This window comes from Uloborus diversus, chromosome 5 (assembly GCF_026930045.1).
Source record: "Uloborus diversus isolate 005 chromosome 5, Udiv.v.3.1, whole genome shotgun sequence".
NCBI classification, from domain to species: Eukaryota; Metazoa; Arthropoda; class Arachnida; order Araneae; family Uloboridae; genus Uloborus; species Uloborus diversus.
In genome coordinates, this window is record NC_072735.1 from 163,157,453 (window position 1) to 163,184,403 (window position 26,951).

The following is a 26,951-nucleotide window of genomic DNA, read 5'->3' on the forward strand; positions in this document are numbered from 1 at the left end:
TAATAAAAAATTATGACTTATTAATTGGGGAAAAAATTTCTTTAAAGGGATTTTTTTTCATTCCTCCAGTAACGAATTTACTTTGTCACAATTATACGGGGCCCCACAAGGGCCTCGTAATGCACATGATAAATGATTTATACATAGTTCTGTGATTGACAAAGGGGCTGCTAAAAGTGCATTTCGACGGGCCCTAAGCCTGTTAATGAACCACTGCATAGTCTTCAGGGGGCTCCAAATTAACGTGGGCCTAGGGCCTCTCTTTTAGTAGGTCAGGCCCGAACAGTGCGGACCAACGAGGTTGGGGTTGTTTGGGACGTATGTTTGATTTCGTGGTTTTTCAATTGCTGTTTTTTTTTTTTTTTTTTTTTTTTTTTTGCTAGAAACCACTTTTAAACGTCAAGTTTCATTTATAATGGGAATTATAAATGCTGTCGTCTCATCTATTCATTTAAAATTTAAATCTAAAGAGTAATGCAACTAAAAACTCTCAAAGTTTTTTTTTTTTATCAACGTTTTATGTGCATGAAAATTTATGTAGGAACGGTAAAGAAAATATTTTAATGAATCTGATTGAAAATTAGATCTCAGAGTTTTCAAGAAACGTAACCTTTGAGAGATTTTTTTTTCGAAAGTTTTTCTGCTCTTCTTCTATTGGATTATCTTCACTATCTATGCTGAAAATACGATCGCTTTTGTAATCTGGGGCCCCCGTCATGAACCAACCTACGGTTTTGGGTACGAAAAATGTCTACTTGATGTTAAAAAAAGAGCACCAAATCGACCAGGAATAAGGTACATAACAGGGGGCATACATGTTACTATAAATTTCATAAACACCGAAAGGAATTAATTTGTTCAAATATTTACTTTTAAAAATAATTAATGAATACAAAAGATTACTGAAATCGTCTACATTTTATTGATAAAGTGAACACAATGTGGGCGACCATTTATGGGGATGAGGGGTGGGGGTAATGACCCGCATGACCCTCCTCTTGTATCCGCCCCTGTTTGTAATATAATATCGTTTTATAGCAGTAAGAACACGTTTTATAATTCATGAAAAAATTAAGAAAACTTCTGAACTTCATTCAGTTTGGAATGCAATATTTTGTGTGATACATAACAAAAAAAAAAAAAATAATAATAATAATAATAATTTTTATTGATCGCTGTGTCTATGTTATTAAGAAACATTGTTCTGGAATTACGTTCTAGGACTCTCCAATCAATCAAGAAAATTCTGTAAAAATTTACTATTTGAAAAAAAAATTAACGGGAAAAAAAGAGAAGAGAAAAAGACATTCTAAAATTGAAAGTTAAAAAATTAGAAACGATCAACAGTCCCATTTCATAGTGAGATCACAACACTTTAATTACCATTGCCCTTTGAAGGTTAACAGTATCTACACGTTTTCTTTTTTTTTTTCTTTTCTTTTCTTTTTTGTTTTTTGCATTTTTGTTATCTATTTACTTCAGCTTTATTGTGCAGAAACTAGCTTGTTTTTTTCTCCCGCTGAAATTAAAGCTAGAAAAGAACGTCGATTTCCAACATTTCTTTAGTCCTTGTAAGGAATCTAAACGCGTTTCTTCAAATATCTCAGACACTCATTTTTATAGGTAGTACTGCCGATTACTCTGTGTTGCCGTTTCCCTGCCCAAGGCAATGAGTTTCTTTTGAACAACTTAAAAGAAATTTCATGTATTGTTGCTTATTTTTTGAGGAGGGATTTGGCGATACAAAACGGAGCAAGAGAAATACTAAAAACACTAGTACATCAGGAACCGCCTTAAGTTATACAAAAAAATTCGCATTAGTTTGAGTTACATTTTTAGTTGAGACAGATTAAGTTATTATTGCAGCATCAAGAAGCATTAAATTAAGATTTTGAGCACATTAGTAATACACCAAGAAAGTTAGACAGTGGTTTTTATCAAGTTATTCTTTTTCATCTAGTATAAAATGTTCTTATTATAACTATGCTTTCAGATAGTTTTTTTTAATGCAATTTTTTCTCACGTTTTGAAAACTTTAAAACCTAGTTTAGACTGATAACTACTTTAACACTTCAAAGATTATTAATTTGGGTTTTTATAGAAATTTACAGCTAAATCTACTGGACCTGGCTTAAACAACAAAACACTATAATTATTATCAAAATAAAAAAAAGTTTGCAATTTTCCAAATATTTTGAATTTTCCCCATGTATTCCAAATATTAGTTTTTTTTTTTTTTTTTTTTTTGCCAATTTGTTCATAATTCTTTGCACCAATTCATTTTTTATCTGTTTATAAGGGTTCTTACAATATTTATTTTAACTATTTTTACTGATGTTAAGAATTTTTTTACCTCAGAAATTTATTATTCTCTTCCAGGTGATGACAGGCACTACTGCACAGGTTCACAATGAAGCTAATAACAATATATTAACCTCTAGCAATACCGTAAGTATAAAATGCCGACATTTTAATTACAATATTGAATGAATTTGTCAGTTAAAGTAATTAAAAAAAAAACTACCAAGTTTTTCTCATTCGGGGCTTTTTAAATCGTCCGTATTTCTTTTTGGTAGATATATATTAATAGACTAAAAGATACAATTAAAAAATGTGCAATAAAATCAGAGTTATTACAGCAGCGCTAAATAGCGATTATTATACACTGCCTCAAAAGAATTAGGGGAGCACATGGTTTTAACAAAATTGAGAAAAATATTGTTCCGGAAACTAATTTCCAATAATATTTCCATGTTTTTAGTTTTGCAGGAAACATGAGAATAAAACGTAAACTTCGAAAGCAAATCAACGTTTCTGTCGTCGTAAAGCAGAAAAAGGATACAAGTACAGAAATCGTGATTTGACAGAAGCTCATTTTTTCACTGTCTGAGCGGTAAATTTCAGCTTTTTTTTTTCTTTTGTGATTGGAAAAAGCCACGACACCGTAATTTACCGAATTCCATGGCTTGACGTTTTATCGGGGCACTGGAATCCGGGCAAACACAAAGAACTATAGCAGACGATGTTGGAGAGGTATAATTTCCTGTTCCTTTCACTGTTCTAGAGGAGTAAAGTTCCCAGTCAAATGTTTTCTGCTTCTCTTTTGCTGTATTGCATCTTAATACACGTGTACACTCCATTTTATGCATTTGCAAGGCTACCTCACAACAGTTTCCTCACTTTTGTGTGATTGCTCCCCTAATTGTCTTGAACAGTGTAGATTAAAAATTGTATTTCAACATTAAACAATAAGAAAAAAAGAAAAGAAAAGCGTCGATGCATTTTCTTCAGTGTACAGGTAAAAGTCGTTTACATTACTACAGTATGTTCAAATTCGCAAAAAAAATCTGAGTAAACATGCAGAGCAGATGGAATTTCACACGAAAAATTATTGACCTGTTTGCAAGAATTACATATGGATGTTCTATGCAGTAAATTTAAATATAATTTTAAAATGAAGTTATTAGCCTTACATTTTCATGCTAGTATATTCATTTCCTCTCGTGTAGATGCAAACAGTTGCGGATTTACCATATCGCAATAATGAAGGGCCCCACAATCATAAGGACCTCGAACGGATTCAAAAATACACGTGCTAAATGTTTTACAAGATTCTGTGAAATGCAAAGTGGCCTCAAAAAAAAAAAAAAAAAAAAAACATTGCGACGAGCCGCAAAACTTATAAAAATGCCATTGCATAAGTGATAAACTTATTCTTTTTTAAACAAATTTAATTACAAGCGATGAGATCTTTTTTACTACCCCTTGTATTGATTCCAACGCAAGAGAAAAACTTAAAAAATGCAAATTCTAGCGATGAGATCTTTTTTTTATTTTCTCTTTGCACTGATTTTCCAAAATAAATAAAAAAAAATTATTTTCAAGAAAATTATATTACTAGCTATGAGATCTTTTTTATTTTCTCTTGCACTAATTCCAAAATAAGAGAAAAAATATTATTTCCAAGAAGAACGCAGTTGCTAGCGATGATATCTTTTTTTCTTTCCTCTTGCACTGATTCCAAAATAAAAGAAAAATGTATTCCTTTCTAAAAAAAAATACCAGCAATGAGATCTTTTTTATTTCCTTTTGTGCTGATTCCAACACAGGGGAAATTTATTAATTTTAAAAAAAATTGCAATTACTAGTGATGATATCTTTTTTATTTTCTCTTGCACTGATTCCAAAACAAAAGAAAAAAAAATCTTTTCTAAATAAATTAAATTACTTGCTATGAGAGCTTTTTTATTTCCTCTTTTACTGATTCCAGTATAAGAGAAAGATTTATAATTTTCATGAAAAATGCAAATACAGTGGACGCCGGTTAATTGAATCAGCTGTTAATTGAATCAGCCACTTTAATGAATCAAATTGTCAAAAACAGAATAAATTCCAACTTTATTGAATTAGCCGAAGTTATTGAATCAGCCGCTTTATGGAATCAAAATTGCTTGGAACAAATGTGATTCATATAATCTGCGGCCACTGTACTCGCGATAAGATCTTTTATTTTCCCTCATACTGATTTCAATATCAAAAAAATATATTATTTTCAAGAAAAATGCAATAACTAATGACTTTTTATATTTCCTTTGTACCGATTTCATCGTAAGAATTTTTTTTATTTCCTATACAAATGCAATTGTAGCGATGCTATCTGTTTAACTTCCCCTTGGACTGATTCTAACATAAGAGAAAATTTTATTATTTTCGACACAAATGAGGGCAGTTACTATAGATAAGATCTCTTCTCTTTCCTCGTATACGAATTTAAATGCAAGTGAAAAGTATATATATATTTTTTCTAATTCTGATACACTAAAATGTTGATGTATTTTCTCTAAATAGCTTCCATTCGGAGATACCTTACCAAGACCTCGTGAATTTCAAGTCCCACAATCCGAAAGGGAATACAGAAATTTTAATAATATGGACACAACAGGGATTTTAGAGCAAGAGGAAGAACTTTCTTCAGTGCACCATGGAGAGTGGTCAACCGACAGTAAGTGACTTTTGACGTTTTCATGTAAAATAATGTGTGCGTTGAAATAATTACCATGAAACAGAGGTGCCCAACCATTTTTTAACCGCGGGCCAACTTCATATTAATCTGATGCTCTGATATGATTAACTTCATATTAATCTGATTCTCGCGAGTCAGAACACATACAGGTAGTTATCAAAATAATGGAAGCACCTGTGAATAAAAGTAACATTTTTGAATGTGCTTCGCACGCAATAAAGAATAAAACTATATATCTGGTTTTTCATAAATAGCAATGTACATATTCTGGTAGTATATGGTGGACTAACTGAAGTTCTGGACGTCTTGGATTTTTTTTCAAGCGCGTGAAATATCGGACCTCACAAATTTTAAAAGAGACCAAATTGTTGGAGCGCGTCTTGCTGAAGCAAGTGTAACTGAAACATCTCAACTTTTTGGTGTTTTTAAAGGTACAGTATCTAAAGTCATGACAGTATATACGCAGCATGGTAAGACAAGCTCGGCAAGGCAAAATAGTGGACAGAAAGAGAAGCTTATTGAAAAAAAACCAACGGTATTGAAGAGGATTGTAATGTCTAAAAGCGAACAATATATCAGCAAAAATGACCGGAGAACCCAATCACTATCTGGATTCACCAGTGTGAGTGATTAGAGTCAGAGAAGGCACCTTTATCAACTGAACATTTATGGCAGAGTAGCGATTCCTAACACACTTGCCACCGAGTGTTTCCATTATTTTGATAACTACCTGTATAAAAATGTAAATCCCCACCCCCGTATATTGCAAAAAAAAAGAAAAAAAAGCATGAAAAGGAAACAAAATTACTAATTGAGAATTTTTGTTATTACTTGGTAATATTGTTGTTAAGGCAAAGCTTAAATCTGCTTTCAGGAAACCAATTTCTGAACATTGTGTTCCAAATTTGTAACATTGTGACTAATTGTGGAGTTAGATTTGTAAATTTGAAGAAAACAGCGGACCAAATGGGTGAACTTTGCGGGACACATGTGACTCACGAGCCTTAGGTTCGGCACCACAGCGATTAAAAATTGCTTTCTTAAGTCAATGGAAAAGGTATTTTTGAAAGAACAGCACTCTCTAGTACAGGAGTTCTCAACCTTTCTAGTGCTGTGCATCGCTTTGAACACCATTGTAAGGTCCTACCCTCTCCTCCTACCCCTATTCCACAACATGAGGTTAACACAAGAGATACAATCGGAATATCAAACTTAAGCTGGTTAGGACAACTGTGTGTGTATGTGTGTGTGTGTGTGTGAAGCTGATTACTAATGGAAAATATTGATATTTTAATGGTGAATTTTTATTCAAATACGTAGCTTTATTTTGAATATGTTATTATTAAGATATTTCAAATCAAAGATTAAATGCAAATTATCTTGTTCAAACAATAATCATGTGTTCGAATAAAACGTATGAAAAAGTTCGGCGATGTCGAAAAATTTGAAATGTGACTGTAAAATTAAGTAAACACTATTTAGTTTTGCCTCTTAACTTTACTTCTTCATATACGCTCACGCCTCCCTAGAAATTGTCTCATGCTCCTCTAGGGAGAAACCCTGAAAAAGTAGATTTGTGAATCTCTAACATACCAGAAAGCTTGGCCACTTTGTTTCAAAGAAAAAGTATTGATCAGAAATTTGCGCAGAACAATTAAAGAAAACCGGAAAATTCAAGCCATTTAAGTCAACAGAATAGTATGAAAATATTGTCAAATGTAATTTGAGAGAAAAGGACATCAAATATGAATCATTAACCAATAACCAGATTGTTTTTAAAAAGTGGCTTATTTTGGAAGAATAAAATCTTAATCAAGAACGAAGTAGAAAAGATAATGTTAATTACGAAAATTTTACACATGGATTAAAAGATATACAATACAAAACAAGAGAAAATGTAGAAGTAATCATTCAGTTTAAAGAAAAAGGACCAACTTCTAGTAAAAAAAAATAAACATAAAAGAATAATAAAAAAAATTTTTATTGAAATTAATCTTGATGTACAAATTTATGAATTCTGTAATTAGTTGACTTAATAGTTAAAAAATACAAACAATTCTAACAAAAAAAATTAATAAAATAACTTAAAATAAAATGAATAAAAAAGAAAAAGACAAACACTGTTAGATTACATGCAATAAAATTTTTATTGAGAAATGTTCTGTACCAAAACTTCAACTTTTATACTTATATTTAAAAGCTTTCTCCCTTATTTTTTCTTCGTCATCGGAAAGTTTTAAACTTTCCAAAAAAAAAAGTTTCCCTAATTAAAAACTATTTGTGTTTATAGCAATGTTTTTTTTAAACTAGAAGTTGGTCCTTTTTATTTCAGTGGAATAATTACTTTTAGTATTCTTTTTTTCTTGTTTTGTACCGTCATTTTTACATTCATTACTATTATTTTTTAAAGTAGTACATTTTAAGTAATGGATATATAGTGTCTGCTTTGTGTTGCATAAAAGGTAGAATTAAGAGGGGGTTCACCTCCTCCCAAGCTCATGGTTTTAATACAATTTACCAATCATAATATGATAGCTTATATAAGGTGAATTCTGGCTGCGTTAATGGTTTTTCATGATACCTGAATAAAATAAGTAATTGATAATCACATTTAATGCTTTCCATAAAAATCATTGAAAAATTCGTCAGGTTTTCTTGATTTAAAATGTATGAAGAAAATAAATGGGAAATTACATATTGTGTAACATTAACTCAAATTGGAAAATAGAATCATGTTTCGTTTCAGCTAAACTTGCATTTAAAAAATAAAACCATTTCTTCGTATTTGTACTTACCACTCAAACAAGGCTGTCGTCGCGTCATGCATGATCTTGTTTTCTTTCTAATTCACCAGAACACAATATTCAATTAACATATTGCTCAAATAACTCGCGTTATTTTAATAATCAAGATCAGTTTTCTGAAGTCACTACATATTGGATGATATCCAGGACGCGTTGTAATATTCTTGGAAGCTTTCCAGCAAAGCACTTTTTTTAATGTTTTTATCTGAAACGCATCGCAAGTTCTAAGGTCGTTTGTTTGTCCAATCGTTAAGAACGTGGAGAAACTAGAAATGAAAACATTCGATTTCGTTCGCAAATCAATTTTTTCTCCTATTGTTTTCTGTTCCAAACAACTTTGGAATGCTTACAATTACAGGGTGACAAGAAATAACTTAGACGTACACATTACATTAGAATTTTAATGCTAATGAAAATATTAACTTCAAAATGAATATAAATACATTATTTTTTCGAATTTTTTTTTACAAAGTTTTAAAGTGGCTACCATGAGTCTTAATGCAGAGCTTTAAACGTGTCATAAAATTTTTGGCTATGGGCCGCAACTCACTTACTGTTGTTTTATCCCATTCCTTGCATACGCATTTCTTCAGGAATGACAAAGTTTTATGAGGTTAAGCATGCGGTCTTGTCTCCAAGACCTTCTTGCATTGTTAAACGGCGTCAACGACCCCAATCTAATGGTTTGGGGTGAAATTTGAATCGAAGGATAAAGATTAATCAAAAAACATATAGAAAACGCATTTTGGAAGATGTTGTCTTACCCTGATCGCAAACGTTCTTTAAAAACAAAAGATTGACCTTTCAACAGGATTCCGCACCTGCGCACCAAAACTAAGAGCGCTCAAGATTGGTGCAAGACACATTTTCTGAACTTCATTGGAGCTTAAGAATGGCCACCGTATTCCCCAGATTTGAACCCAATGGATTATTCTGTTTGGTCCATCGTAGAGGCAAGGGTGTGTGCTAAACCTCATAAAACATTGGCAACCCGAAAGAAATCCTTACTCAAAGCATGGGATAAAATATCAGAAAGTGAGTTGCGGCCCAGAGCCGGTAGTTTAAAGGCGCGTTTAAAGCTCTGTATTAATCCTAAAGGTAGCCACTTTGAAAATTTGTAAATATATTAGACGAAATAATGTACTCATATTTCTTTTGAAGTTTGGTCGTAATATTTTCATTAGCATTAAAGTTATGATGCATTATGTGTGTCTAAGTTATTTCATGACACCCTGTATATTAGGACTAAGAAAATGATAAGCTAAATGATAATTTAGAATTTTAACCAGCATTAAATTGAGGAGGATCAACTTCCAAATTTTAGTATCAAGAGGAGGGACATCAAGCGAACGTGTTCCTGGTGTTTCTCCCTTTACTCCTTCCACGATGGTCTTGACTGCAAACGTTTCTTTTTATTTGTCACAAAACATAAGTATTTTGAAAATTTAACACTCCAGAATATGTTTTTTGCTTATGTAATTACCAGTGGTGAAAAAAACTTATTTTGAAACATAGAACATAAAAAGTGAACGTGAAAGAAATTTTGGGGTTAGGTATTCTGCAACTGAATTTATGGAATCGGGGGGGGGGGGGGGTAAGTACAAAGTTTTATATTTCCCCTTTAAAACTTAACAAGGTGGTACAGGGGCTGTTAATTTTTTTTTTTTTTTTTTTTTTTTTTTTTTTTTACGGATTTTTGTTGCGTTGTTGTTAGTTATGCCACTCGGGACTTGTGCCTACTACGAGGGTCGATCCAGAAATAAGGTTCCCATCAATTTTACAAGTAGACAAAAATTTTTATTCTCATAGAAATCGTTGGACAGATGAAACTTTCCTCTATTTTTCTACATAATCGCCATCTTTTTCTACACATTTTTGTAGACGGTGCTCCAATTTCTGCATCCGAATATCATAGAACTGGCACCGCTAAGCCGTTGAGGTAACGTTTGGTTTCTTTGACTTCATCGTCACTACGGAAACATTGGTTACTCAAGTATTCCTTTAACTTCCCCAACAATCAACTCAGACAGTTATTGTGCAATACTAAGAAAACTCAGGTGATCTATCCAGCACCGGCGAGGATGATTGACAGCCGGTGTAACGTTGCTTCACGGCAACGCACGACCGCACGTCTCCCGTCAAAACCAGGAACTTTTGCCAGATTTAGGGTGGACTGTCATACCCCACCCATCTTACAGTCCGGACCTCGCGCCTAGTGATTATCACTTGTTCCCCGAGTTAAAGGGACACTTAAGTGGCCAACGCTGCAGCCTCTTTTATTACTGCCTAATTTAAATGTAGCCTCCAACGTTAAAAAGGTGCCTCACTGGTGTAGTGTACACTGATGCGTTTTTTCTGTGAGTGTACATACACAGAAATATAAGTGAAAAAAAATTAATTTTAGACATAACAAGTAAAATTTATAAGAGAAACACCAATCATTGTTTTGGCAATGAGATGTGAGTGTTATGCCTTGGCAGGCGTTAAACAAAACCTTTTAAGAGGATTCAAAATTTGCACTGGTACAAAATCCTTCTTCTGACATGACACTGGCATTAATAGCTCATTCATTAGTTTAGTCAAAATAAGCTACGTTTTGATATGCAACGGTTAAAGTTAAATGAAAAAAGGCTCGCGAAAATGTTTTTAAAGTAAGTTGTAAAGTGCTCAGCAGTGAAAATAGCTAAATTCGGAGGTCTAGAATTAAGCAACAGATTTTATTTTGGCTAGAAATGAAAAACATTTTTTGAAGTGCTCTTAAAGTTAACTAAAATTGTATTAATCAAAATTATTGGCGAAATATTCCAAAATCCTGGGGTGCCCACGAGGGGGTGGATGACACAAACTGCTCCATCGAAATTTTTAGAGCCGTTGTTTTATGGGTCTTTTTCTCTTTTCTTGGGGGGAGGGGAGGCTCATTCTCGCGTGGTATTCCGCTGCATTTTAACGGGGTGTATCATCGCTTTCACCTCCCCAGAAATTCTATAAGGGCTTTTAAAACAAATTATCGATGAAATTTTTTCTTCAAAGTAAATTTATCGAGCTGGATTTTTTTTTTTTTTTTTTTGACGGGGGCAGGCGTCCGATGCTTTATTTTTTCCTTCTCTTTTGACGCAACTGTCAAAATGTTTGAGAATACCAAAAGCAACAACTAATACGAAAGAAAAGAAAGAGTCATATAAGAACAAAATTGTTTTTAATCGATAACAAGATGAAAAACAGATACTGAGGCGTCTTTTCTGATTTTCCTCCTGATTTTTGAAATGAACGATCGAAAACTGTGTTTATAAACTTAGCTTTATCTTCACTGGGTTGATTAAGCTGTTAGCTTTATGAGTAACATATGCTTCAGTGTGTTTGCGTCTAGTGAATGAGACATCATTGTAAAACTTGGCGTAACTACAAATTCAATTTCACGGAGAAATTGTTTCTCAACAGTATGGCTGATGCATTGTGAGTACAGTTACATTGTTGTCACTTTCTTCTTAATATTATTTTTCTGTTTTAAGTAATATTATTATTTACTTCCTTTTTTTTTTCAGTGAACTTTCGTTTGGGCCTTTCAACTTTGAAAAGAAATGTGTCAACTAATTATGATATCTAGTCGTGTCTAGTGAAATAGCGTAGCAAAGTAAAATAAGGGGGGAGGGGTCAAAATAAAATGGTGAAATATTTACTCTGCTTTTAGCACCGCCTATCTTTAATATTTTAATTATGTAGTAACAGTCCAGTCATTATTTTCAATGACGAATTTACAATGTCTCAACTGTCGCAATTGCGAGGTGCCCCTACGACCAAAGAGGCCCCGAAGGGGAGTTCAAAAATGCCCATCATAATGTATGTTTTACATAGTTCTGTGAGAGACAAAGGGGTCCCCAAAAATGCGTTGCGAAGGATCCCCAAAACGGTAAACCCGCTACTGCGCATTCTCTTTTCGTCAAGAAAAGTTTTCTCTGAAGATCATAGCATACGATAGTACAAGCAAGTTTGGTGATATTTATATAATAGAAATTGTAAACTCTAACGCCAGTGGATGAACCCTAAACTCCAGTAGATAGCGTTCACTGTTGACCATTTTTTCGTTTCTTCATTTCCCTGAAATGACACAGTTTTACCAGTAAAACAGTTAAGTTACCGGATCGAGTTCAGCCTTGTCACAATAAAGCCTTTCCCTGCATTTTAAAGATTACCAAAACATATTACCAAATTATCATGCCGTGGCGCTACTTTCATTGTTGAGGCACGCGGGTTTCACAATCATCGGTTACTATTTATATGAGGATAAAGTTATTAACATTTCAAATATTAATTGAGTCCTACTAATTTTTGATGCGGTATTTTTTTAATCTAACATAGTTAGATTATTTTAACTGTAAATGTTTTGTACAATTAGCCAAGTGCATACTGGCAAAGGGGGTGGGTCGATTTAGCACGTTACAAAGTGTTTAATAGCAAAAAGTCTCATTATTCTGAGGCGTAATGCACTCCACCTACCAGTTCAAGGACTGTCCAAAATGATGTCACACTTTTTTTTTCAAACAATTTGACCTCCTTCCCTTCTGTATCACAAAATGTCACACTTCGCACCCCTCCCCGCTCTATTACATGTCACGCTGTGTTTCATAAGTATATTGTTACAAGGAAATGTGTGATATTACACCTCTAGTTACCCCTCCCTCAACCTTGTCACTAACTGTCACAATTTTATGAAGCCCCTCCCCCTCAAAGCAGAAAAAAACCCCTATCCTTCGTTGTTGATTCGCATCATAACAACAACATATAAAATAAAAATAAAAAAACGGAGCAGATATCTATAAGTTATACTTAAATCATGGGTTGATTCCGCAGAGGGATGCAATATTTTAGTTTTTAAAATTTCTTGTGTCAAAATTATTCTCTTTAGTTGACTATTTTTTGACTGGGTGTAATGCTTACATAAATGTTAAAACTTGCCTTTTTTCCCCTTTAAGAACCTTTTTAAGAGATATATGTCTCCTAAGTTCAAGTTTATTTCATTAATTATTAAATAAAAATAATTTATATATTATTTCCATGTTATTGTGACATCAGAATTTTAATATTTGCAAAAAAGTATTGTTTAAGAAATATACCATTACCTTTTTTTATTGAAAATGCTGCAAACTTTAATGCTCTGCACGTCAAAGATTATGATTCTCTGAGGGTTAGAGCCGTCAGCCAAATGACTTCATTTTATATTATGTACTTATTTATTTATTGTGATTAACTACTATTATTATTATCACTCATCTAAAACTGAACTAGAAATGACTTTAAAACTGCTTTCTTACAGTGTACTGGAGTGGCGACGGGGAGTGTTCGGACAGTTCGACTCTCGAACGAATTGCTCACCAGAATTCCGAAAGCATTATCAGTTTTCAGTCAAATTTATCGTACAGTACAGCATCGGCCAGCTTCCACTCCCAGCTCTCTGAACATTCCGAATCTAAGGTAAGTATACGAATGGAATATTCAATCGTATTTTCTTCTAAAAGTTACCGTAGTCTGGCTCTGGCAAAAAACTTTGCTTGACCTTGGACGAAATCATTTATGTTTCAGTTGAAAGAGGAAGTTTTTTTTCGATTGCCACAACGCCAATAAGCGTTACCGGCAACGCATTGTCGGTGTTTTTTTTTTTTTTTTTCAAGTAGCAGCTTTTCTCATCCCTATTTTAAGAACAGGAATCGTTCAAACTTTAGCAGATCAAAACTCTATTTATCAGAGCCATATTATAGTTTGTTTAAGCTCAAATAAATAAACATAGTGATGAAGAACAGCAAAATAGAAAGCTGTAGATATTTAGTAACAATTAGTCCTTCTGCATCGATATTTATTTATCAAACTAAAAATGTCCCAAAGTTTTTAAGCCACTAAAATGTTTTTAAGCCGTGCTGTATTTGATACAGTATATAATGTGCGGAATACAGTATAAATACTAACAATATTGCACAAATACAAATCTTCACTGTGCCATGAAATAGTATTTGTTATCAACATAATGGGCAATCAACCGACCAGTGAATGAACATTTAAGGACACATTCATTTTCAAAAACCCTTAACGTTCTTAAAAACTGTAGCATTTAGCATAAACATTTTAGTTGATACTAGCTACGTTGCCCGGCTTTGCCCGGTCTACCTTGAAAATAGAAATTGTGTCAAGTGACGTATATTCAACAATCAGGCGTAAAAAATAAATAAAAAAAACCATCATGATTTTCCTTCCAAACAATGACGACAGATATTAAAATACCTTTAAGAAATTAAATCCGGAAAGATGGATTTAAAATGCGTAACCATGGAAACACAAAATAAAATAAGTTTAAGGAATTAAAATGCGAAAGAAAATGGTTCACAATTTAAATGGAATCGAGATTTCTCAAACTTAATTTAAAAAGGCTTGTAACTTTTTTTCCTTTCGAGATAAAAGCTTATTTTTTCGACCAAAGGTCGAGTTAGATCTGCAGTAAAAAAGGTCGCTTTTTCCAATGGCGTCAAAAAGAAAGCTGTGGGACAATTCCTTCACTTTTTATTGATTTATTTAATGAAGAAAGTAGTGCCTAAATTTCGGCTAAGCCTAAAAAAAATCGAGCTAAAAACGCAAATAACTTCCGCCGTAATAAAGTTTAGAGCATTGAAACAAATTGCGTAGAACGCGGAAAATTCTACCCTTTCTAACGATATGTAATATTAATATGTGCAAGTAATTTTTCACCCCATATTTGAGAATTTATGTGAAAATTGGACGTAAATTGGAATAAAAAAGAACTATTCATCGAATTTTTTTCGAACTGGTCTGCAAACCTTTTCAGGACTTAACGGAACAAACTGTGAAAATTTCAGCGAAATCGGCCGGGTAGTTCTCGAGTTTTGCGAGTTCAAACACACAGACGCTTTTTGGAGACTTCATTTTATACTATGTAGAGATGTTAACGGCAAAGTTCGAAGTCCGATATTATGGTATAGCATGTCTAAAACTAGTCGGCAATGCATAAAATGGTTCATATTTCCAAGGCATTCTTGTGCCAAATAACAAACTGGCAAAGTATGAAATGCATCTCAGATTTGTATTGAATATCACGTGACTTAGCACGTGACTTTTAAGGCACTTTGATTTATTCAGACGTGTCAAAGTAGGCAATTTTGCTTGAATTTGTTCAACAAAAAATTAGCTATTTTCTATGCGAAACATGAATCGTTTAAATATATTTACTAGCTAGTTTTAGGCATAATATGCATTGACCTAGGCATTCTATGGAATGCCAAATTTCAAACCTTATAGGTAGGTTAGACCGACCACTGAGTGAACACCACCCAGTGAATGAACAGCGCGTCATTTAAAAAAAAAAAAAATAAGCTTTCAAAATTTTTTTTTCTGAATAAATTCACTACAGAAGCGTTCTTTATTGATATTCTAAGCTATCTGACACCTGATTGGTTACTTTGGATACGTATTTTTTCCTGGAAAAAAATTGAAATTTGTACTGCCGTGAATTGTTCTTTCTCTCTTTCAAAATAATAAGGCTGGTTTCGTGCTAGCAATTATTTTGATACATATTATTTTTATCAATAAATTTTATTTTTTAACTATACGAAAGAAAAATTAAGTATACATATTTAGACTATAGATTGAAATTGTTTCAGTCAATGCAGAATGCGTAGACTTTCAGGTAGAAGGGTGTTCAGTCACTGGGTACGAAAAATTGCGAAAACCCAGTGAATGAACAATGGCAAAATTTCTTTTGATTTAAAAAGAAATTTGTAGTTTCTTTGAGATATTTTCATTTTCGTACGTTTTTGTAATGCAGATAGTTTTATGTGCTTATTTATTTATGTATTTCATTGTATATTTTATAATTTCTTTATTTTTGTCTTTGCAAACAATGCACTTTTTACTGAGTTTTGTCTTTTATCTACCTATATCTCTATCTGTATATTAATCTACCTACCTACAGCTATCTTTCTATATAATTATCTCTCTTGATAGATAGACAGGTAGATAGAGAGATAGAGAAATAGAAACATATATATACAAAGAGAGAAAATAGATAGGTAGATATGTATTTATGTTTGTATATAGATAGATAGATAAATAGATAGAGGAAGATATAGAGATAGATAGATAGATATATAGATATATAGATAAGTGGATAGATATATAGATAAGTAGATGGATAGATAGATAAATATATAGATAGCTAGATACAGAAAAGTAGATAGATAGATAAATAGATATAGATAGTTATATAGATAGATAGATAGATAGATTTCAAAGAAACTTAGTTTCTTTTTGGGATCAAAATTTATCATGTTCATTCACTGGACCAATTTGTGTTCATTTACTGGTTGGAGGTGTTCATTCACTGGGTCGTTGTGCCATTTTTTCTTTAAACACCTAAAGAAGTCGGAAGCGGTACCATTTAAGTTTCCGCGATTTTTTAGAGATATTTACATAGATCAATTTAAATGTTTTAACTATCACGATCTGTATAGTATAGAATTTGAAATTACTAGGATTTTTTAAAAATGAAATTGAGCTTAACTGTTCATTCACTGGTCTATCTACCCTAACACGCATAAGCCTCATCGAGACTTTTTTTTTTCAATTCGCGCAAAACAATCGAGGCAGTGACAAACAAAGGGATGTAAGTGACATAATTAAAAATTCGAAGATAACCAGTAAAAATGGTAAGTGAACCTTTCCCCTGTCTTGGGACTAGAGATAGTACTAGTATCCCTGGTAAATTCTGTTATACAGCATGATTTAGAAAAGATTTTCATTGAAAGCCCTACCTAGGACCTTATCTTTAAACGTGTTTTACGCAAAACTTGAAAATGCCCACTTAAATCCCTTTGCTTCTCACTGCCTCAATTATGATGTTGTGTTTACTGGTTAGTTTTTTTAGTCAATATTAATAGGCTATACTTAATGTTCGAAAATTTTCCTTATCACTGCTTAATGTACAAGAAAATTACATAAAAATGATTCATGGAAACTCTTTTGCCTTATTTTTTTTTTCTTTCTTTCATCTTTAGGAGGAATTGATTAGCTCTTTACTGAATAAAGTTCGATCTCAAAACAAAATGGAAGCAAGCAAAATTCTTCTTACAATGTCAAGTTCAGTAGAAAACTGCATTGCGATGCGACAGTGTGGTAAGTTCTTGAATTGGTTGTAACATTTCTTGTTGGTCTAAGCAACTTAAAGGTATATTGAAAATCTTAGAGTTTTAACAAATCTGTTGTGAAAATTTCAAAGTTTCTTAACAGCGAGTGCGAAAATAAAATAATATTAATGTGGAAGTAAAAGTAAAAATAAAAAATACAACTGCTGAAAAACCTCGTGAATCTAGAACGAATTTCCCCGGTAAGTTTGATTACGTTTGAAATGGGTATTTTATACGATGTTCCAATCCCCGAATGTCTCCAGCAGTGTTTACCAGAACGTTTAATTACTAAAAAAGAAGTAGCAAGTGGTGAAAAAAAATCTAGACGACAAATTCTACAAAAGTTTGCTTAATTTTTTTTTTTTTTTTTTTTGATAACTTGCAAAAAAAAATCTTCAGTAACAAAATATTTTGAAACGGGCTTATACAGGCTTGCCAGACGTCCCGCTTTGACCGGGACAGTTCCGGTTTTCAGACAAAATCCCGGTGTCCCGGCCGGTTTACCTTCACCTCCCGGAAAAAGATAAATTTGATTACAAATGACCAAAGATGTCCAAAAACAGTTAACCGTGAAAGATCATTTAGAATAATTACTTTATCATTTGTAACATTGACTTGTAAAATTAATGCCAGATTAGCTTATGAGGATTTTTACAGCAAGATTAAAACCAAAAAATTCCTACAAAATGTTTGTAGAAATGGAAATGTTTCCTCAAATATTGTTCATTTTTTAAATTCGTTATGTTCAAATGAAAAGGAAGAAAAAAGAAAGTGAAATGTTCAAGTTTTATCTGCTTACATGAATTTTATCACCCCTGTTTTAGGTTCATAATTAGTAACCATTACTACATAGCACTGAGAACAAACTGCCCTATAAAACACTTCAAAGATCAGTCACAGGTGTGTACAGTTTTTAATACTAGCGACGCTGTGGGGGGGGGGGGGGGCATTCCTATATTCCTGTGTTCCGGTTGAACATTTCAGAAATCTGGCTATCCTAGGCTTATATGGCTGTGATGGTACTCACAATATATGATGAGCTAAAGCAAACGCTTATTGAAATAAAAGAAATATACAGCAGACCCCGAAGTGGTTTTTTGGAGGAAAAAAGTAGGAAATAAGGAATTAAAAATTAAAAAAGTAGGAAAAGTAGGAAAAAAATCACTTAAAAAAAGTAGGAAAAAATAGGAAGAGATAGGACTACACGCACGTCAAGAGGAAACAAATTTAGCGTAAATTTTATTTCTAATGTAAAATAAATTAACAGTATTTTTGATTTAAAACTGTCCCAAAAATAAACTAACATTACTTTTAAAGTATTAAAGGGAGTTAATAATGAAAGATCGAGTCGTAAAAACGAAACGAAAGAAACAAGCTGACAATCATCAACATGAAAAATAAACTGGTGGAAACAAAGATAATTACAAAAATATGAAAATAAAATCCGAAAAAAGTAACATCTTTCAACAATACAGTAATAAAAATTTTAAGTGTGAAAGAATAAAATGTAATGTCGCGATCGCCAAAAAAAAAACAATAATAATAATAAAACTCATATTTTTAGTGCAATAAAACTATTTTTGTTAAAGATTTGTTTTGTCGAAAACGAAAACATTCCTTTGAGAGCATCCATTTATCATTTGAAAGTACTAACACTTTCAGCTCTTGTTGTCATAAACTATGATACAAAAAGCAAAGCAAATATTAAATTAGTTTTCGTTTAAAATAATCAGCAGCTAACATGCATTCTTGCATACACAGGGGCAGGTGTTTGAATTTGGAAAAAAAAAAAAAAAAAAAAAAAAAACGAAAACGACTGAAAATGCAGAACTAAAATATATTTGTTCTTAAATATGGAACATAAAATTTATAATTAAATAATTAAACTAAATAAATAACGAAACAAGTAAACTAAAGGGTTAAAGGGTTTGTATTATGTTATGTATTTTTAGCATTCGACATAAAATTTTTGTTTCAGGAAAGTCATTTATGGGGGTTAGTAGAGTCAATTTCTCTCCTCGCTGGATTTGGAAAATTAATGCTTAACTATACAAGTTTGTGCGGTTCTTGTTGTTTTCAGACAAAATTCGCACTCAGTATACATTCTTCGCTAGCCACTCCCGGGGGAAAAATAAAAATGACGGGCAAGTTTTAATATCAATCAAGCAATAAAAATAAACATTGTTTTTTTTTTTTTTTTTTTGAGGAATTTTTTTTTTTTTTTTTTTTTTTTTTTTGAGGATTTTTTTTACTTCTTTCTTGTTCCAAAATTTTTTACCCGGAAAAAAAAGAAAAAGAAAAATCCATGGATGGTAAACATAACATTTTCATCAAAGAAAAATATCAATTACTAATTTTTCTCTGTGCATAAAAGGGGAAGCATGTAGTTTCTCTCTACCCTCACCATACAACAAAAATATTCATTCGGAAATTGTTCACGAAATTGAGAGTGAGGGGGGAGCACCTGGCATCAAATGCCTGCATATATATCTCCCCCCTTCCTTCGATCAGGCGCCCTGAGTACAATAACTTACAGTAGATACGCCGCATCGGTATAACTGCCGCATCCCGAAAAGAGTAAGAGTCTATCGAAAAGAGTTTAAATTTTCAGAAATGCCGCATTGCCATAAACGCAGCACATAAAAATGGTAAGCAACTCCTCGATATTGATGATATATCAGACTAGAAAATACCCATTAAAAATATAAAAAAAAACACAGTACATATTTGCTTGTGGCTCTATCCCCCAACTTTTAAAAATGTGAAGAAATAAAAACGATTTCGATTTTTCTCCCAAAACGGGAACGTTTTGCTCATGTAGTGTTTTTTTTTTTTTTTTGGCAAATACACTTTTTGCAAGGAAAGAAAATGAAATTTTATAAATTTTATAATCATGTTTGCGATTTAGAATGAACAATAATCATATAAATGCATGACAAAAGTTAGTTTCCGTGACTCTTTTTGAAGTAGTCCGTTTTTGTGAATTTCAGTTCTCTGTCGCTTTTATTTTGTAGTAACATCAATAAAATATGTACAGAGTACAGGTTTTTTGTCTTTTGCTTTCTTACGTTCCTTTTAAGACTTTAAATTGCCTTTATGTTTGAATAGAGCTCCATTTCACTTGTAATCAACTATACAAAAAATCGGCGAATAGGAAATTCGGTTTTTCGCTTTTCGCGCACTGTTTGAACAGTCAGCCGTTTACTTTAATTAAAGCTTCCAACTGACGAATAAATAATATATAATTGCATCAGAATGTGCCAGTATCTATTTATTCATTTATTTATTTATTTATTTTTGTTAAAACAGTAGGACTGAAGTCGGGAAAAGAAAAGTCGATCATAAACGCCGCAACAGCAAAAAAGTCACTTACGAAAATTTAACTTTTAAACACGCAAACGCCGTGGCGTTCCTTCCAGAAATTACTGTAGTCAGTCAATGAAAAGCTCAGGATCCGTTTGTTTCTTTTTGCTTTTCAAAATTTAAACATGCAGAAAATCATCGGTGAGGCATTGTAAAAATAAGAATCAATGCACAATTGGAAGTGCTATACTAATGAAAGAAAAAGTAATAAAAACAAGAAGTTCCGTCTAGAACTAGACGAGCCTACTTTCCCGTATACCCATACTACTTTCTAGTACCTGATCAATATTCTCAAAAATAGCTAAAATCGCAAATTTTTTCACACATATTTTGTTAAATATTTTAAGCTGATTTCTAGGAATAAAATATTCCGTACTTTTCTTCACAAAAAACGAACAAATAAAATAGCAGCACCTTTTAAACAAAGCAGATAATACACTTCTTTCCATTAAAAAATTTTTTTAACAGCTTTCAAAACGAAAAAATAATAATAAGTTCATTAAAATAAATACATCATATAAAAAAAAATCGCTTCTTTTTTCCCCTGTTGCCGAAAATAATTTTTTAAACGAATTAATGCACTTACCAAAATAAAAAAAAAACAATAAAATGTCAACTTAAAGAAATAATTTTCATTGTCAAAAAAAAAAAAAACAATCGTCTGCGCATATTTTTCGAGTTTATTCACCGAAAACTAAATACCTAAATTAAAACTTTAGCGTGAAAATAAAAACAAATCATATCAACAATAATTATTTCACAGTTAAAACCACAGCAGCGGAGTCGGAGTCAATCTCATTTTGGGATAAAAGAGTCGGAGTCGAATATCCAAGCATCGGAGTCAGTCATTTGTCCTCCGTGTAAAAATGTTTGCCAAAGCTACGAAGTCGGGGAGTCGGAGTCCGATTAATTGTCGGGAACAGGAGTCAGAGTCGGTGTCAGGTCCCCCTAAATTCTCGGAGTCGGAGTCGGGAGTAGGTCGTCAAGAGCTATTTCCAACAAAGTTTGTTTGAAGTAAATCCGCCTTCAAGTACGGAATCTACATTGACTTTCAGTCTCCCCGTAGGCGCTAATGTTAAGGGATTTGAACTGTTCAAAATTGAACGGAAAATTGTTCAAATCAAAAAGATATCTTATATACAAGTTTTTTATCAAAAGCTTTTTCCTACAAAGTTTGTTTGAAGCAAATTCGCCTCACAATTCGGAATTGCTTTGAATTTCCCCGTAGGCGCTAATGTTAAGTTTTTTTGAACTGTTCAAAATTGAACAAAAAATAGTTCAAATCAAAAAGTGAAATATGGGAATGAGGTGTCCTCGCCGAGATCTTTCGAACCACAAAAAAGTTTGTTCGAATCGGACTATTCATTCAAAAGTTATTAGGGGGGGACAGACAGACAGACCGACAGACAGACAGACCGACAGACATTTTTCCCCATCTCAATACCCTACTTTCCCAATATTTAATTTTTCAATATTTATTTAATTATTTTATTTATTTTTGACTTTTTTTTGTTTTTCACGATATTTTTAAGATGCATTAAGCCTTCTTTCATGCTTTTTTCTTCTTTTTCAGACTTTTACTGGGAAAGTAGGCTAAAAAGGAAAAAAGTAGGGAAAATAAGGAGAGAGCTTTAAAAAGTAGGAAAAAAGTAGGAAAAATAGGAACTTTTTGGGGTCTGATACAGTGCCTAAGCACTGTTGGCGCTCGGTAGAAGAGTCAAAAACACCGAAATCGTAGGAAATGGGGAGGGCAGTAGACGGTGATAAGTAGATCAAGACTTCAACAATGCGCACTTAAACGCGGAGATTTAAGGGAGTTTTCAGCTGAAATTTATTTCCAATTGTAAACAAACAACGATGTTTCAAGAAAAATACTTGTTTCACCAACGCTTGATACAGCAACCCGTACGTCTCTTGTTTGCAACCGGTTTTGATTTGGACTTAAAAGCAGGAATGTCGATAATCCTGAGATACACTAGATGTACATTTTGTAGTCAATTATTTTCTGGATCACAAAAACAGAATTTAAATATTTGTATCAAACCGGTAGCTCTGAATTTAAAAAAAAAAGAAAGAAAGAAAAAACAACAGTAGCTGAATTATCTCTATAAACGAATAACTGTCAGTTTAGTTGGAATGTAAAGGAATTATAAAGACCTTGGTTTAAGCTACTAATTTTGAGCATGGGAGCTCCAAACATTTTATGAGTGCCCGTATTGGTTTCTCTCTGTATATGAATTTACTTTTTGCAGAAATTCAAAAGAAAATTAATGTTTCTCAGCTATAAGTTTGATGTAAATGCACCTTACTTTTATCTGCTTTTTTAAAAATCGGTTTTCTGTCTCTCCAGAATAACCAAGTTATTAGATAGTATATTATTTTTTAAAATAAAGAATTTGTCACAACAGTCTACACACGATTCAAGACAAATTTTCCAATTATATCGTATTCGTCGACAAAAAGTAATAATCAGCTACGAAAAAGAAAAAAGAAGAAACTTCAGTTTTTATTGTAAAGCAATTAAATCTTGCTCCTGTGTATATGTTTCCAATCTTTAAATTGACTAACCATTTTTACTTACAGTAAGTAAATATAAATCACATATATGTGAGAAATGACTCACATTATTTGCTGTAAAGCATAAAAGCAAAAATCAAAAACAATGAAAAAATGACTGAACATCTAAAAAAATTAATATTGTTCAGTTTACCCGATAATTGTATTTTAAGGTCTCCATTGTAGCTCTAGTAAAACAAAAATTATTATGATTTTCTTAGTTCAAGTTTGGATTATAGCCAATTCTTGGCACTATTACAACTCCATAATCAATCACGTCAAAAGCATAAAAGTGAAAAACGCCCAATGACTTTTTCTGAAGCTTTTGAATGAAAACAGCCGATGCTATAACTGTTGCGATCTTGGTAATTGATAAATGTACCGAGTATAAAAGAAATATATCAGCAAATAATTTTGTATTGAACGATGTTTATGATCCAGGATCCAAAAAAAATCTGTTGTGTTATTGTTGCTGTGTTGCACTGAAATTCAACAGTTGCCATTTTGCCACTGAGTTTCAAAATATTTTTTATGATAGTATGGAGAAAAATAACTAAGTGTTCCGAAAATTTTTTGTTTAAAAAATTAACTTAGAAACAACAAGATTAAAACGTAACACGGAAATCAAAGAAAAGATGAAAGCTATACGTAAAAATCAGACAGAGGCGCCCCGAACTTAAATGTTTAGAAGGGCTGAAATTCTCAATTTGCCGAGTGAAACTCCAAATTTCGCCGAAAGGTGATAATTTTGATCGAATAAAACTCCAAATTTTGCCGAATAATTGTTTTCTGGAAAGTCACAGTGAGCTCCCGTTACCTCCCCTCGTGGCGACCCTCTTATTAGACAATGATAATATCAAGATGATTATGATTAAAGTCCCTGTTTCAGAATAATGTAGAAAAAGAACTAGTGATCAGAATGACTTCAAATATGAATTTAATGTACTTGAATTAGGGAGGGAGGCATAAGTAATATATCCTTGCTATAATGCTGTGATCGCATCTCCTACTGATGTTGAAGCAATTCAATTCCGCCCTCTTCTAGAGTTCACTTCAAAAGAACCTATCTCTTCAAATCATTTTTCAGTGATCGGTCCACAAATTTTTTTCATACCTTTTAAAGACAAAAATAAATTTCTTCAAAGTTGCTAGCACACAGGTGCAGCTCTCGTAAAAGAGCTTCACGAACAGAAGACTTCATTTGAACGACTCATCCACTTTGGAACTTTTTTTCTTATTAGAAAATTGTCCGTTAATGTATGACTGGTGATAATTGCTTCTACATTTGAACGAATCCATTGCCTGTTTAGTGATATTTTGATGGTTGAAATTTTAACCCTAACTCCAATGGATTAACCCTTCCAGTATAGTGCTCATTGTGGACCATTTTTTTTTGTTTCTTCATTCCCCTGAAAGGACAGTCTTAAAAGTAAAACATTCAAGTTCATGGATCGAGTTCAGCCCTGTCAAAACAAAGCCTTTCCCTGAATTTCAAATGTTACCAAAAAATATTATCAAATTATCATGCCGTGGCGTGAGCTTCATTGTTGAAACACGCGGGTTACTCGATCATTGGCTATTACGAGTATTTCCTACCCTTTTCTCCTTCTTCAAGTATATTCACTTCAAATTTGAAGTCATTCTGACACAGTGATTTTTTATGGCCTTTTGAGAGTGGGACTTTAATTGTAATCACCCTTTATTTGTGAAAATACTGAAATAAATGATCAAATTTTGTTTTTAATTAAAGTTTGACATTTTCATTATTGATAAGTAACTAGCAACAGTGTTTGATAATGATAAACATTAATGTCTTCAAATGAATAAGGTGGCACAAAAAAACATGAACTTTCATACGTACAAACATAACTTCGAAACGTGGTACTGTTTAGTTTCACGATTTATTTCTCTTTTGAAATACTCAATTAAAGATGTTATGCACTTTCTTTTTACTACGTGTACTGATAGAATTTATTTAAAACTTCAGTTAATTTTCACTGATGTTTAGTAAACTCTAATTAATCTGGATTTTATCAACGGACTTTGCTTAATCCGGACAGCCATTTAGGTGTAAAAACTGTAGAAATAAAAGACTAGTTAGCGGAATGAAGTTTTTTTGCAGGCTTCATTTTTTATTTTTGTAATGTATTTATGTAATTTTCTCTTTAACCGTTTTTTATTTCATTCTGTTAAATATAAAATACAATTTTTACTGTGGCACAGTTGTTTGCTTACGTACATTGGTTCAAATTATCCGTTATTTTCTTATTCCGTACTTTCATCACTGCGGACGACCTGGATCCAGGTGCTCTCCTCTGGGAGATCACTGTGACCTCCCAAATGTTTCTTTATTCGGAATATTTTGCTGACAATTCGGAAATCATATCGCAACATACAGATTTTTTTTTTTGCAAAATGTTTTTATTTGTTTTCTAATGATGGCTATTATTCCTTCTCATTCGATGCTATGATTTAATTATTCGGTAAAATTTTAATTTCTTTCGGCAAACTGAAAATTTTCCCCGTACCAAACATTTTTCAATGGGGTGCCCCTACTCGGATCCCCTGTTAGTCCGCGTAAATGATATTCTAGTGTATTGCCATGTTAACTTCAATTCATTCAATTCAGCAGTAGAACTTCTAAACACAATACAGGATCATTGAATAGAAGATGCTAGAATTGCTTTGATTTGCCGCATTTGAATTTAGTATGGATGAGTGCTTACCGGAAAAAGTGATTACGGCAGAATTTTTTTTATAAAAACGCAATATGTAAGAGTTTAAAAGTAGCAAAATGTTCACAAAAAATCTAAAAGTATGATTTTTTAAAATTGAGCAATATGCTTCTTCAACAATTATTTAAAGTTTGCAATTTAATTTACGCTCTATTTAAGAATGGGTTGGTTCGAAATACGTCTTGGTCATTAGCAACTTGCAGGAGACAAACTTTATCTGTGATTAACTGATCCTGTATAGTAAGCAGAGGAAGGACTTTAGGCGATGGCTTCTTACACCCAGGTCACGGGTTCAAGCTTGGCTCTAGCGGGTGGATATTGCAAAATGCAGAAAATCTCTAGCGTTTATGTCATATGATTGTGCGGAATGTTAAAAAAACTCCCTGAGTATTTATTTGACTCGGACAAATTGAATTCTTAGTACAATGCCCCATCGTGAGAGCTTAGGTGACTTCATCTGGTGGGAAACTAGGGGGTAATGGCGATTTGCCAATGAGGATGTCATAAGAAAGAAAAAATTACCGGGAATGCGCAAGTTTGTAAAAGGCGAGGGTAAACAAGCAGCAGGGTGGATAAGCAACAGTTTTGATTCAAGTTTTTTTTTTCGTTTCTCTTCTAACTATTCTGTTTATATACAGGTTGTCTACCTCTCCTGATCGAGCTGCTTCACAGTCCAGATGAAAACTCAAATACATACCACATGGTCCATGCGAAGAGGGTCAACTTTGAGATCCGGGAGCGCGCTGGCCAAGTGCTACACAACATTGTGTTTGCCCAGCCGGATGACAAAAAAGGACGCCGAGAAGCGCGGGTTCTACGTCTTTTGGAACAGATCAGGGATTACTGTGACCAACTTAGGAGTTTGGATGGAGACGTGGATGATAACAGAAATGGTAAGTTCCCTACGCTTTCTTCATCTTGAGACACATCATTAACGTCTCATTCAGGAATTTAAACCTTGCAAATATTATACAGTGAACGCCGGATAATTGAATCAAGTGGATCAACCGCTTTAATGAATCGAATCGTCAGAATTGTGCGATTTTAACAACTTTACTTCTGGAAAGAGCTTTGAAAACAATCTCAAAAAAATTGTTTAAAGTGGCCCAAGTCGCTTTTTAGCCCGCCAAAATGCAGTTCATTGTATGGGTTATGCCATCTCAGGAGTTGGGTTTTTGAAAGAGGGGAAAACATTATCTGTTTGCAATGCCGCATCAAATAAGAACTCATCCGCGTAAAGTAAAATAAAGATGTAAGGTCTTGTCAGCGTAAATAAAACCGCGTAAAA

At 32.8% G+C, this 26,951-nt stretch overlaps 1 protein-coding gene across 1 annotated transcript in view; it reads left to right on the forward strand.

Annotated features, from left to right (window-relative positions):
* The window catches only part of LOC129223241 (adenomatous polyposis coli homolog), a 72,038-nt gene that overhangs the window by 8,484 nt on the left and 36,603 nt on the right, over positions 1 to 26,951 (forward strand). Inside the window, exons 2-6 of the mRNA XM_054857806.1 lie at positions 2,380 to 2,448; positions 4,849 to 5,002; positions 13,139 to 13,296; positions 16,881 to 16,998; positions 26,302 to 26,556. Of these exons, the coding sequence (XP_054713781.1) occupies positions 2,380 to 2,448; positions 4,849 to 5,002; positions 13,139 to 13,296; positions 16,881 to 16,998; positions 26,302 to 26,556 (754 nt within the window). The remainder of the gene's footprint in view (positions 1 to 2,379; positions 2,449 to 4,848; positions 5,003 to 13,138; positions 13,297 to 16,880; positions 16,999 to 26,301; positions 26,557 to 26,951) is intronic.